Consider the following 14,649-nt stretch of genomic DNA (forward strand, 5'->3'; position numbering starts at 1 on the left):
TTTTACCTTAAATAGGTCCTTACTCATGTAACAAACAATATTGCTCTATTTAGAGGATAATAGGATCATTGAGATTATTAACTTATGCTTCATTAAGTAGAAGCCTTATGTAGGTTCAAGTCTATACTCGTTCAGATATTACTCAAAATTGCAACGCAGTAGATATGTCTAGATTAATTTGAAGCATCTAAAAGATTATTAAAATATCTTTAAAATAAACGAAAGACTATAATTTAAAAGAAGAAGTGAGAATTCAAACCGGTAGATTACTCTAAACTTTGATGTATTCAGAGATAACATAATGTAATTTTCGGGATATATTCTCATGTCAGCAGATAAATCTATCTCATGGAGGAGTCATAATGAACTGATAACAACAATTTAAGTTATAATGACATAATATATTGATTAATCACAACGCAATTAGCAATAAATGTTGTTGAAAATTTATCAGTGAACTCATAAGTTTATTAACTCCATATAAATTATATATTGAAGACTTACTGTGATAAAGTCAGCTACCATGTTTTCTCAAACAGTAACAGTTCGAGAGGTGCTGCATTAAATTTCGATATGAAACTAATTATTCGTTTATGAACGAATTGAGGAATCTAAATTTTCGTGTCGAATACATTCATGATATGCTTAAGGGTCCGACAACTAAAAGTCTCACCCATAAATATTATAAAAGCGCTTATAATAATGACAGGTTATTGTGACTATGGGCAATCGCATATCATACTATGTATATAACTATTAAATTTCCCCATCAGTTTTGATTTTGTACGTCTCTTAATATATCCTGCATGCATAATGACATATAGACGAATTAATATACAAATCAAACGTTTTGAAGGGCTTACTTGAAAATTTTGATCATAACTACTTAGGTTTTAAATAAGGACTGTAGTATGATTAATGGGGGTCCTGAGCTGATATTCAATTAAATGACTCTATTTCTCTGCTCCAGTTTAAGTTTAAAGCTAAAATGAGTGTTAACTCCTGATCAGACTTATCTAATACTCATAATAAATGATTACTCGGCCAAGTGGGAGAATGTAAGAATAAATATATATTATATATTTATTAATATGACCATCATTATCATTTATATTATATTAGATCAAAATATTAATTATACCTTATCATATATTAGTTTGGTAATTGTTGATGGGCCATATTACCCTTACTAACTAATAAAGGGTTCCCCCTTGGGTATATATATAGAGAGATTAATATTAACATCATAACCTAATCATACACACATTATAATTTGTGTGTCTCCTCTCTCCTAAACTGGGTTCCTCTCAAGAACCCTAACACCATCCTTAACTATACATCCTAAAGGGGAACTCGATCAAGATGACAAACATGTCGACGACATCATACTCTGCTGCGGTTACTATTCTTCATGCTGTAACAGGTTCATAGGTTTCTTTTTATTCATATTTTCTATTACCTACATAAGAACTGATCAACATATTAACCACACCGAATCGTACACACCCATAATTTTTTGTATACCATATTTTTCCTTTTACCTCTTGGTTAACATCAATTAATTTGCAATTATTTACAAGATTGTTATCATGATTCTCACCATTGATTTAACATATCAAATGTCCAATTTGATTGGATGGTTTTTTAAGAAAACCATGGTTTTCATTTGAAGCCTCCCTTAGTAAGAAGGTTATGTAAACATTGCTTTAAATATCGCTAGTAAATCTTGCAAGTTCATCAATAGTACAAGTACTAGTTTTGTAAATGATATAAAGATTGGAGTGCTTAATATTTAATTCAATAATTATTGCTTTCTAAAAACGTTTGCTAAACAAAAGAGTGACGTCCCAAACTGCGTAAGCCACCCTGACGTCATCATTGTCGTCATCCCAACTGCTTCCCCACGAATCTAATCCTTTAAACAAGCCGACAAACAATTTGTGAAATTTACAATAAAACCCCTTTTTCTTTTTTGCTACCAACGAAGAAGCTTCCCTGATTCTTGCACCATACTTTCTTTGAACCATCTTGCTACTTTGATTTCAGTTTTACCGATTCTTGAAGTCAATTTGTCAGTTTTCCCACATGGGTTTTGTTTATTGAGTGATTATTTGATCTGGGTATTTGATGGAAATTGAAAAGAAGATGACTAGACTCGGTAATTAGGGTTTTTGTATAATTAGGGGCTTTTGATTGGGTGCAATCCAAGAATCAGAAAAAAGATGAATTGATTTGGGGATTGTTGGGGCTTCTCAGATCCAGCTGTTTGTGAGTTTTAATTTTTTATTTGGCATGTATAATGTTTGATTTGATGATTTGATCCATTATATGTGGCTTTGGCTATGAAAAGCTTCAAGTTTTGACCTTTATTGGTCAAAAAGTCAAACCCATAATTGTTTTTATGTAAATTTGCAAACTTTCATTTCACAAACCTTTTCTTGATCATAAAAGTTTTCTTTCTTTCTTTCTTTCTTTTTTTCTGGTTTGAGTTCTTGTTAGCCATGAAAGTTTATGCGTTGACCTGTTTGGGATAAAGTCAACCCCCCTAATCATTCTGGGACTTTGACAATTTGACTTTTACCATGGCAAACTCATCTGAACCATCATCATCCATAAGCTTCACCTCTTCTTCACACATGTCCAATGGCTCAACCAACTACACCATCACCATGCCCCCGCCATCGGCCCTCGAGTCCCGGTCAAATATTGAAATCATTGGCTTAAACAAACTCAGCACAAATCTTGAAAAGCTCTTAACCGATTCGGGTTCTGAACCTGATAGCAATTATACTGATGCTGAAATTGTAGTTGAGGGTATTTCTGTCGGTGTTCATCGGTGTATTTTAGCTTCTAGAAGCAAGTTTTTTAGTGATAAGTTTAAGGAAAATACAGAGGACAGTAAGCCTAAATATATCATGAGTGATTTGTTACCATACGGAAGTGTCGGGTATGATGCTTTTCTTATATTTTTAAGTTATGTTTATACTGGGAAAGTGAAATCGTCTCCCCTGGAGGTTTCAACTTGTGTTGATGATGGGTGTCTTCATGAGGCGTGCCGGCCCGCCGTTAACTTTGTTGTTGAGTTGACTTATGCGTCTTCGATTTTTCAAGTTCCTGAAATGGTTTCACTTTTTCAGGTATGTTTGTTCATCCATTTGTTTTTTATGTGATTGATTTGATGTCACAAGTATGCGTCGATCTAGATAGTTTAAGTTGTTGACCATTGGTCATGTTGAACGATGTTTAAGATTGTTTTCAGTTAAAGACTTAACGTCTTCTACCAATTTAATGATTTAAAGTAGTTTATCTGACATGTTAAGTCAAATTAGACAACTAAACACAAACGGAGGGGTAACATATATGGGGGTTCGAATACTGTATGGGTCAGTTCGGATATAGCATATCTCAAACAGGCCAGATTGTTTAAAAAGTAATATAAAATGTCTATAATATGAACACAAGTCAAATGAGTTGACAAAGTTGTCCAAGTGTATTCAAATGCTTACAATGCCGTAAATCGTTTTATTCAGAAGTTCAGATATTAATTTTGTTACATAGTATATATGTAATTATATTATCTAATTTAATGAATTATTCATATAGTTAAAAAAAGACAAAAAAGTTATGGTTGATTAATGAAGAATAAAAAGAGCAACTTGAGAGACATTATTATCTTGGTTTATTTTTGCAGCGCCGTCTTCTCAACTTTGTAGACAAGGCTCTCGTGGAAGATGTGATCCCGATCCTCGTGGTAGCCTTCCACTGCCAATTACCAAACGTCCTATATCGGTGCGTTGACCGAGTAGTGCGGTCAAACCTCGACATTATCTCCATCGAAAAAGAGCTTCCGTTCGAAATCGCCCAAAATATCAAATCCCTTCGCAACACCTCCCCAGAAGACGATGAACACACTGTTGAATCCGAGACTGCGTTACATGAAAAACGAATTAAAAGCATACACAAAGCATTAGACTGCGATGATGTTGAGCTTGTGAAGATGATATTAGACGAGTCAAATATCACATTAGACGAAGCGTGTGCTCTTCATTACGCGGTCATGTATTGTAACCAAGAAGTTGCTAAGGAGATTCTTAATTTAAATTGTGTGGATGTTAATTTAAGAAACTCTCGGGGGTACACGGTGCTTCATGTGGCTGCTATGTGTAAAGAACCGTCACTTATCGTCTCGATTTTAAGCAAGGGCGCATGTGCATCAGATACTACGATTGATGGTCAAAGTGCGGTTAGTATTTGCAGGAGGCGTACGAGGCCGAAGGATTATCACGTGAAAACCGAGCACGGTAAAGAAACTAACAAAGATCGGATATGTATCGATGTTTTGGAACGGGAGATTAAGAGGAATCCGATGATCGGAGACGTTTCTGCATGTTCTTCAGCAATGACTGATGATTTGCATATGAGGTTGCTTTACTTGGAAAACCGAGGTGGGTTTCTTTTCCATTAGAACAGTTTTCTATATTATTTTTTCGTGAAAATATAATTACTCTTTGCGGCACAATAATTAATATCAGGGTTGTGAATGGGCCGGTCTTGGGCTTAAACTGAAAGTTCGATTTTTGGGTATTTGAAAACGGCTTGTTTTGGTTGTTCGATTATCTGTTCTTGTTTATACAATGAGTCCATTTAGGCTTGAGAATTTAGGGCTGAAAAAGAAAATGGCCCAAAATAATGGATTCGGGCCTAAATGTTTTTGGTTAATTATTGAATAATTTGTTATTACATAATTGAATCTTAAATTTTTGGTCTACACCATTTACTAATTTCTTATAAAAAATATTTAAAATCGGTTCTATCGGATTTTTCGGTTTGATTCAGTTTTTGGTTGATAGCAAAACTGACCAACCTAAAAATCGCTTTTTTTTAAACATAAAACCACACCATCAGTTTTAATTGGGTTCGGTTACGTCGGTTATTCCAGTCAGGTTTCTGTTATTTCGGTTTCGTGCACATTCCTAGTTAAAATTGCGTAGTTTGTCTTTTTCAAAGATGCTGATATGGCTCAGAATGTGCTGATGTGGCATGTGATTTATATTTAAAAAAATATCCACTTGGCGCTAACATGTCAACTTGTATGTCGTATGTGTTTTACAGTAGCATTTGCCCGACTATTGTTCCCATCAGAAGCAAAACTAGCGATGGAAATTGCGCATGCCCAAACGACCTCTGAGTTTCCGGGTCTGTTTGCATCAAAAGGGTCAAATGGCAATTTAAAGGAGATGGATCTGAACGAGACGCCATTGGTGCAGAACAAAAGATTGCGTTCAAGAATGGAAGCTCTTTCCCGCACAGGTATGCCTTCAAATTATTATTATAGTTATAGCTATAGCTATAGAGCTGGTAAAAAAAAAATACTTTCTATTTGATGTTTTAAACTCCTTTTTTTTAAATAAAAAGATGATGTCATTTATGATTAGTTATAGAATGCCTTTAAATTGGCCGTCGACCTGTTGGACGTGTTTTATATTTAAGATTTGGCTGGTTAGTTTTAGGTTGGTGGGCAAGTCAGTAAGTGGGTTGAATTGTTTCACCCGAACTCAACCCATATATTCATCTGTGCCAAAACAGCAGCTCTAACTTGGGCATGCTTAAAATTCCACCCCTTTTAACTCATTTATTTAAACGTGTCAAACGGATCGACAGGTTACAAGTAGTAATCAAGTTGTAAATGTGTTAATAGATGTCTTGAACGGGTCGACGGGTCCTAAACGGGTTGTTGGGGTAACTCATTTATCTAAACATTTCAAATGGGTTGACGAATAGTAATCAAGCTGTAAACGTGTATTCGGGTTGTAATAAATTAGTTAAACGGGTCGACAGGTCGTAAATGGGTTGGCAGGTAGCCCATTTTTCTAAACATTTCAACCATGTTGACAGGTGGTAATCAAGTTGTAAACATGTTAATTGGGTTGTAATAAATGGGTTAAACGTTTCGTAAACAGGTTGGCGGGTCGATGGTTAGTGGGTCATGCTGTTTAATTTTATTGGTGAATACGTGTTAGATATGACAGCCCAAAATCTAATTAATTTCATGTGTTGTCAGATATTGTGATCCCTACATGAAATATGAGCCAAAAAGGCCCATTTGCAAGTCTAATAAGAAGTGTTTTTTCTTATGTGGATGCAGTGGAAACGGGTAGGCGGTATTTCCCTCATTGTTCGGAGGTTCTGGATAGGTTCATGGACGATCTACAGGATCTTTTTATCCTGGAGAAGGGTACCTTAGAAGAACAAGAAATCAAAAGGACGCGTTTTGTGGAGCTTAAAGGAGAAGTTCAAAGAGCCTTCACCAAGGACAAAGCCAAGCTTCATCGTGGTTTATCGTCATCAATGTATTCCCCCACTGTGAGGAGCGGGTCAAAGAGTAAAGCGCGCAAATACACGTGAAACCCCCCGTGTGTTTGCTTCCTAGATGTTGTTTATGGTTTAGGGTTTGTGCATTTCAACTACTCTTATTTGGTATTTGGTTGATATGGTGTCAAAGTGAACGACTTTTAGTAGTCATATGTATGCTGATGTTCCGTTTTTGTGTCATGTATTTAGTTGCACAATAAGTAATAATATAATCTCTAGTAACCAACATTTGTTCTAGTTAGCATATGCGTAGTGAAAATCTAAAACTCATCTTCTAGCAAGAAAGCTTATTTATTCTGTGCAAATAAGTTAAACCTCACCTTGGGTTGGAGGGATTTAGGAGGTCTTGGGGATCACAGTCGACAACAAGAGTTAAAAATAAATTCGTCGTGGTAGTTTATACCCCGAGTACATGTGTGACACCTACAAAATCATACAATATACATGTGTTATGACCCATAAGATGACCTATAACCTTTCCCTTGTACGCAACTGTTATGTTGACTCACAACTTCGGACCAATTGATCTTCTAAATGTTGTGGTGATCTCCACTCAACCGCGACTCACTTGAAGTTGAGAGGAAGTAGGACAAGGCTAGCACAAAAACGAATGTTGTCAAAGCTAATTAGAAATAGGTGTATGAATTCTATATTTTTCAACAAACTGGTTTCTTGTGAACTTATTTACATACCACTGAAGACTTGTAAAGGGATGGCTTGGGTTTGGTTGGTTCTTGTTCGGTTGATTCGAAAAGGGATGGCTTGGGTTTGGTTGGCTTGGAAAAGGATGGCTAATAAATGATTGGGCCTGATTCAGTTCGTATCAGTTCAACTCAACCTTTGGTCTATATTTCTTTGCGTTTGAACCCGATGATAGTTTTTTAATGAGGTTTATTTGTAAGTTGAGAGACTCTATAGAGAGTATATTGAGTACAAATGATTGTATGGAGACGAATATTGGTGAAATAGTTTAGGCTTTTATGTGTTTATATTTAAAAAAAATTTTGTTTCTTTCAGACGGCTCCATGCTCACAAGTTTCCAAGCGCAGTCCAACTACCCACTCCTCTACTCACCTGGGGGATGGGGGGGTGTCTAGCCTACCTGTTACTCGCCTATACTCAGTGTCACCCTAACTCCCTATGGTCTTGGAGGTCTTGTCATTGTGTATGCAAATCGAAGGAGTCTTTTGGTTCCCGCCTTCTCTTGAGTATTGGGACGGAGACTAGAACCACGTGAATCCAAGTTTTACTAGGTGTAATGAGTCATGACATATACATCTCGCATCCTATAAACACCCATATCTAATATTTGTCCACTTCATCATATTCATTAATGTTGAATCGAGCGGATATCTGTCACACCCTATCTTAGGCCTAGGAGTATGATCCATAGTTGGTACCACATTTGTAAATAAATCAGAGTTGCGGGTTAATGCGGAAGACTTTAATAAACATGTGGATTTAAAGTTAAAATATTTACAATACAAAAGACGAGACAAAAGTCTCGTTTGGTTTTACTTGTCTATATGTTTTACAAAACACCATATATACTAGTTTAAACAAAATTATCCGAGCCATCGGATTCTTGAGCTCTTCGTCTTTCAAGCTCTAGTCTTGATTACTTGCAAAATGTTATAAAATACGTCAACAACGAATGCTGGTGAATATGCTGACGCAAAAATATTTTCTTTACTTAATTACTCCTCTAGACCACGTAAGCCTTGGCCCATCTTGGCTTAGGAATAATCAAGTTAAACAATCATCATAAACTCGAGTCTCTACACTAGGTCACCTCAGCAAAACACCGCAGCGTTTCGACGTACTTAGGTACCATAAATATGCACAAGGTCATTCTCACTCGAACATACTTTGGTTCGGCCCATCGTGGCTGGAGGTCGTGACCAGGCGTGGTGCGATGTGCCCACCGCATACCACATATGTAAGGATCCAGACAAACGTATACTACAGCCTGAGGGCTAGGCTTTTACTCTTATTCATAATGTTTTTAGGGACACTTAGTCTCATGTTAAGTTTTACACATAACACGTTTGATTTGCTTGAAAACAAGTTTATAAAAGTGGGGCGTATTCACCTTTTGATAGGGATCAGTTTCCAACACCGTCCGTGAGTTCTTCTCTTGCTATCTCGCACCTATAGTGCGAGTATAACTTTTGTTAGTCGGATACACGATCCGGCTTAAGACCTTTAGTCTTATTTATCTCGATGAACCTTTAGTTCATAATCTCTTTTTACTTTAAAACCTTTAGTTTTAATAGTAATTTATAAACCTTTAGTTTATTCTTAAAACCCGACGTTTCTTCTTCTTTAAGAAACGTATTCTTTTCTTTATTATTTAAAAATACTCATTATTCTTAAATAATATATTTTATAACAAAGAGTAATCATATTCATATATATACTCACATATATGTTTTCATTTTTCTTTTCTTTATTTTCTTTGTTATATGTTTCTTCGTTTATCGAGAATAACTTCGACTTGGGTATTAAGCCTTTATAATATTTTATTATATTTTGGTCGGGCATCATGCCTACCTTTGTTGGCTTAGAAATACCCTAGTCACTTGGGCAACACTTCAACGCCAATTGCTCTTTTCTACTCTTGGCACGCTTCTCGAGACACCAACACTTCTTGGCACGCACTTCGAGATGATTGTCGGGATATTGGGACAACACTTCTTTCTTGTTTGGAATATCGTCGGGGAATGGCACAAATATCGAGGTTTCGGGGCACGTTTATCGAGGTGGATCAATGGCACGCTTTTCGAGGTTTAGTGAGAGAGTAGTGAGAGAGTAATGTGTGTGATTTGAGGTGTGGGTTGTGAGAACCCGTGGCCCTTCTATTTATAGCCAAATTTGGATCCCATCGCGGTACGCGATGGGTCCCTTGGCGTAGCCTGTCGCGTACTGCGACATAGGCTTGGCCAATCACCACTAGACCTGCCACGTGGTGACACGTGGCTGACGACACGTGGCGAACGTGTTGCCACGTGGCGGTAGACGTTGCCACAGTGTGCCACGTGGCACACGTGTCACTGCGTGTCAGACACCCCATCGCGTGACGCGGTGGGCTCTCTTCTTAACCCATCGCGTAGCGCGATGGGTCAGGAAATTCAGAATTTACATTTTAGTCCCTGGAGTTTAGAAATTGACGGATTTTGTCCCTTGACTTTTGAAACTTGACATTTATGGCCCGAAATTTACGTGATGTTACAATATCCAACGTAAAGGATGCGAATTTAACATTTATTGAAAAATAAACTAGAGTAAAGTGCCAAAATTGTCCTTAAGGTTTGGTTAGTTATGCGCCTTTCATCAAAAAAACTTATTTTTTGCAAATGAACCATTGAGGTTTTCCACTTGTTGCCAATTACATCCAAATCATTAACTCCATTTATTTTCATAGTTATGTTAGGGGCATTTATGTCTTTTTACTAATTTGTTTATTTGATTATTATTACTATTATTTAAATTCTAAAAATAATTAAACAAATATAAATAAAAATCATCAATCACTCTCTTTCTCGTTTTAGTCAACTGTGCAGCACTCCACCACCACCACCATCTTTCAGTCTTCCACCATCTTCACCCTCAAACCTTTGAATCAAGATCAATAAACCAACCCAGAAACCCACATCACCACCACAGCCGCCTAAAACCTTCATCACCACCACCACATGATTCCGACACAAATGCTCACCACCGTGATTGATTGCACCACCTGAGTCTCATTATCGTTCAAGAGAGAGGCGTTGAGTGGTGGGAGTGCGAAATCGGGAATAGATTTGCAATTTCATAACCATTTAACTACCACCGTAACGATTTGGATTTGGATTTGGATTTTGGGTATTGGAGTTGACGAAAATTGTATAGGGAACCTGGAACCAGAATTGATGGTTGGGGGTAGCGAGAGCGGTGGCTGGAGTTGACGGCGGTCGTTTACCCCAATCTTTGGTTCTGGTTAATTGAAGTTAATGGCACGAAATCAGAGTTTGAAAACAAGTGGGTCTTGTTCGTTTTGCGGTTACGAGTTAGTCTGGAACATTAATTTGGTTGTCTCGTTTTGCTTCGGAGTTAGCCGGAGACGTGGCCGGACTAGGCACAGGAAGAACGAGACCTGGAAGGAGACGTAAGAGTGAAAGGAGTTTTAATTATATTGCTTTCTAGTCACTCTACATTGAATTATTATAATTTAACCCTCTAACTTTTATTTCAACTTAATCTCACCTTTTCCATAATTGCCCCTGCACTTAACCAAGAAATAGACGATTTGGACGTGATTGGCAAAAAGTGGGAAACCTCAATAGTTCAGTTGCAAAAAGTAAGTTTTTTTGACGAAAGTCGCATAACTGACCAAACCTCAGGGATGATTTTGGCACTTTACTTAATAAACTAACATGTATTATGTAGTAGCTCATTTCCAAGAAAAGATGTTTCTTATATGAAAAGTTATTAGTTTGATTTGGGGTAAGATAACATATTTGAATATTTTTTCTACATAACATGTAGGTGTGTTAAAGCTTTTTTCAAATATTTGGTAGCACATTACTTTTCGCCAGCCTCGAGTTTGCGTCGAAACTCTCCACGCAACACATTCTTCTTTTTTTTTCACAGTTTAGAGCGCTGCATCACACACTAATTACAACTTACAACTGTATAGTTTAAATGTCCAATCACCTAAATAAATTAATAATTATTAAAACCTCAATTTTTTTCCTAAAGGCAATAAAACTTCTATTAATATATAGTATATTTATAGAAATATTTTATTAAAATATTATTTCCTGCCCATAACTAATACTTATTACCTGAATAAGTGATATCCAAACATGTTTATAAAATTTGTATGAAAGTATATTATCTTAAAAGTTTAATAAATGAAACATCATCATGTCACATGTGCTATCTAAAAATACATATACATATATATCTTTCGCTTTCACATTACGCCAAAAACCCAAATAGTCACGGATGATTCTATTCCTTGCCCCAGCTTAGAAATCGGATTTTAAACTTTCTTATATAGTAATAAAAATTAATAATATTAAACTAAAGTAAAAGTGGTTTTATGTGAAGAAAAACAAGCGACAGTTTTGTCAGATTGGGGTTCTTATTATGTATTCAATTCAAACCCAGAGATTTGTTGTGATTATTTAAGCTAAAATTTATTCCTTCACAACCATTATTTTATCATTACACAGGTATGGAACCTTCACTTTCACATTCTTTATTCAATTTGCTCATAACTTCAAAGCAATTATCTTCAAAACCCAAAACCCCATCTGGGTTTTGAAGCTCGTAGCTAATGTGATCTGGGTTTTGTTTCAATTTAAGAGATTTAACACAATTAGATCTGAAATTTGATGGGTTGGTGTAGATTTTACTGGGTTTGAACTACATGGAGGATACTATTCAGTCTGAATTTGAAGATGAGTTCCGAAGTTGTTGTGGAGATGAGGATGAATTGGAAGAAATTGATGAGTTTTGGGTTCGAATGTTGTTCAAGGGTGTATCGGTTTTAGGGGTATCTGGAATTGGGGTAATGATTGAAGGACCTGATAAGGATCATGTGATTCAGGTTCAGAAAAAGCTTGATTTGTTTGTTGAAGAACATGTGGCTGATTATCTAGCTTTAATGGATGGTTTATTCGAGGCGGCTCGGAATAATATCAAAAGGGTATATGCAATTACCAATTCCCAAATCTTATATGATCAGGCGAGTCAAGTTTTTATTGATTCTTGTAATATCATTACATTCAAGATTTTCTAGCATATGAAATCTTTATATTTTGCAGATTACGAATAAAGAAACGACCGAGAGTCCGCTTATCATGGCATTGAAGCAAAGAATACTAGAACATGTTGAAAATCTTGAACATTTTGTGCTAAAACATGCTCTTGATGTCAATCTCGACCCTCCATTGCATCTGGCGCGAGTGGCAATTGGGGTCGTTTGTGATACCAATGTCGATCCAGCGGTCGACAAGTGTTTAATATGTTGTGAAGATAAACCAACATTCATGATGGTCACATTGAAATGCTCACACAAATGTTGTTCTCATTGTATTAAGGATTATGTTAATGTAAAAGTTGGGTTATCCGAGGTCCCCATTAGGTGCCCGAGCCCAAAATGCAGATATTACATTTCTACCCCTGAACTTAAGGTGTTTCTTCCTGTTGGATCTTTTATGTTGTTAGAGGAAGCTCTTTTGGAACCGATTGCGCGTGTCTGTGACAAGTTTTACTGTCCTTTTGATAATTGTGCGGTTCTTCTTGATCCTAGTGCTGATGTGGACTCGACTGATAATTGTGTTGAGTGTCCTGTTTGTAGAAGGTTTGTGTGCGTGAAATGTGGGGTCCGTTGGCATTCTTCGGTTAGTTGTGATGAGTTTCAGAAGGGCTTAACGGAGGAGATGGATGCCATTGATGCTGATCTTGCTTTTGACTGTCTTATTGAGAATCGAAGATGGAAACTTTGTCAAATGTGTGAAAGGATGATTGAATTAACCCATGGTTGCTATGATTTGACTTGCTGGTATAATCTTTTTGACTTTTATTATTTTGAAATTATCGGTTATTCGCTAAAATTAAGTAAATTCATATCATGATTGAAAATGTTTGACTTTGAAAGTCAAAATTTGACAATGACAGTTAACAGAGATCAAAAAGGTTTCCATGAAGATGATTTTGCTTGTTTAATTTAGGGGTGGCAAGTCTTGACACGAACCGAAACACAATCTAACCCATTTAGTGTCTGGGTTGACCTGATTAGCCTGTTCAATCAAACAGGTTGACCTGTCAACCCGTCTACAAATTTTTTAACACAGTTTTTTTATCCCATTAGCCCATTTATCCTGTTTACACCTTGATTAGAACCCATTTATATCCAGTCAACCCGTTTGACTCGCTTAGATAAACAGGGTAAATGGTTTGTGTTCTACATGATTGTAAGCATGTCCACGTAGGAGGATTCTTTGACACAAATCAATACATGGGTCGTGCACAAGTTCAGATTTTGTTTTATAAAGCAGAATAATTTAACAAACTCATTATCCCACTTTTCTTGAAAAAATCATATTTTTTTAAAGAATTCAATATTCAAACAAGAAACTGGTGCACATACTTATGCAGGTGTGGACACGAGTTCTGCTATTCTTGCGGTGCCGAATATCTTAACGCTCAAAAGACATGCGAATGTGCATCGCGAGTCGACGAAGAAGAAGAAAATGACCAAATCACCCTTACATCGACCACTCCATCCGAACCTGGCCAGCAGTTTGAGGAATGGGCATGGGAGTCATTCGGGTCACTCTCAAACATAATGGATGCTTACTCTGATCAAGAAAGATCACAACTTGCATTGATTCAAAGATTTCTTGCAGGCGGGTTTAGCCTCAGCGACCACCACACGAACCCTTGTGAATCACCACCATCATCATCGTCATCTTCATGTGCAGATGATGATACTTCGTATATTGACAACACAATTAAGGACCTGCACCAGCTTCCTTGGCTTGAGTGGTTTGTTTCTGTTATAAGTGATAATTACTATGATGAATGCAGTCAATGAAGCCGTTTTCGCGCGTATGACTATTGAAAAAAAAAGGGTCAAAGTGTGATTTCAGATGCTTAAGGTTCTTATTTTGCCTATATGTGAGGGGTTTCCTTGTCTGTTGTTTGTTGAATAAAAAGGAGTACAAGGATGATGGTGAAAATGAAACTGATTATTGCATTGTTGAAGAATTTTTATAATGTATTCTAAAGGGCATATAATTTTTAAATTACATGGCTAAATTTGTTGATAAAGAGAGTTTTTATTTTATTTCTTGATCATTTGTAGAACTCTTTAGTTAGTTTAGTGGATGCTAACTAATTAATTTTACATCCACACTATTATTGTCTTTACTAAAGTTATCACTCTAAACCAAATAGGGTAACAAGAACTTGTTATTTAAATTTGGTTGGTAATGATCATCAATAAATTATCTGTAATAGCTCTCTAGTATGGATCTCTAACTACATGTCTTATGTTTAAACAAGGTGAAAAGTCTTCACTTTTCAAAAGTGAACAAAATAATCCACTAAACAAAAACTCCATGGATGACAGACATGTTGTTCACCATTAGCATGGCGACGGAAACGACGCAAAAAATTGATACATGGAACTTCTTTTTAAAATGGAATTAGTATTTGCGACTTGCGTGTTGCGGTGAAGCCGTTAAACCGTACCAAAAACAGGCATTAAGCGAACAAAAAAGT

General features: G+C 36.4%; 2 protein-coding genes across 2 annotated transcripts; both read left to right on the forward strand.

Annotated features, from left to right (window-relative positions):
* Positions 1–1,857: 1,857 nt before the first annotated feature.
* On the forward strand, positions 1,858–6,471 carry LOC143602274 (BTB/POZ domain and ankyrin repeat-containing protein NPR1-like). The gene is made up of 4 exons (XM_077079446.1): positions 1,858–3,137; positions 3,692–4,445; positions 5,113–5,310; positions 6,146–6,471. Exons 1-4 carry the CDS (start codon positions 2,583–2,585, stop codon positions 6,403–6,405), a joined length of 1,767 nt encoding a protein of 588 aa, XP_076935561.1. The 5' UTR covers positions 1,858–2,582; the 3' UTR covers positions 6,406–6,471.
* A 5,196-nt stretch (positions 6,472–11,667) lies between these two features.
* On the forward strand, positions 11,668–14,182 carry LOC143602275 (E3 ubiquitin-protein ligase RSL1-like). The gene is made up of 3 exons (XM_077079447.1): positions 11,668–12,106; positions 12,186–12,925; positions 13,522–14,182. Exons 1-3 carry the CDS (start codon positions 11,789–11,791, stop codon positions 13,958–13,960), a joined length of 1,497 nt encoding a protein of 498 aa, XP_076935562.1. The 5' UTR covers positions 11,668–11,788; the 3' UTR covers positions 13,961–14,182.
* Positions 14,183–14,649: the final 467 nt, after the last annotated feature.

The sequence above is a fragment of the Bidens hawaiensis genome, unplaced genomic scaffold, assembly GCF_021521415.1.
Source record: "Bidens hawaiensis isolate Kalapana, Puna unplaced genomic scaffold, B.hawaiensis_p1.1 tig00058267_1, whole genome shotgun sequence".
NCBI classification, from domain to species: Eukaryota; Viridiplantae; Streptophyta; class Magnoliopsida; order Asterales; family Asteraceae; genus Bidens; species Bidens hawaiensis.

Coding starts and splice junctions, on each gene's coding strand:
- LOC143602274 (XM_077079446.1), top strand. CDS start 2,583: ATGGCAAACTCATCTGAACCATCATCATCCATAAGCTTCACCTCTTCT. Junction 3,138..3,691: donor AAATGGTTTCACTTTTTCAG/GTATGTTTGTTC, acceptor TTATTTTTGCAG/CGCCGTCTTCTCAACTTTGT. Junction 4,446..5,112: donor GCTTTACTTGGAAAACCGAG/GTGGGTTTCTTT, acceptor TGTGTTTTACAG/TAGCATTTGCCCGACTATTG.
- LOC143602275 (XM_077079447.1), top strand. CDS start 11,789: ATGGAGGATACTATTCAGTCTGAATTTGAAGATGAGTTCCGAAGTTGT. Junction 12,107..12,185: donor CCCAAATCTTATATGATCAG/GCGAGTCAAGTT, acceptor TATATTTTGCAG/ATTACGAATAAAGAAACGAC. Junction 12,926..13,521: donor TGCTATGATTTGACTTGCTG/GTATAATCTTTT, acceptor ATACTTATGCAG/GTGTGGACACGAGTTCTGCT.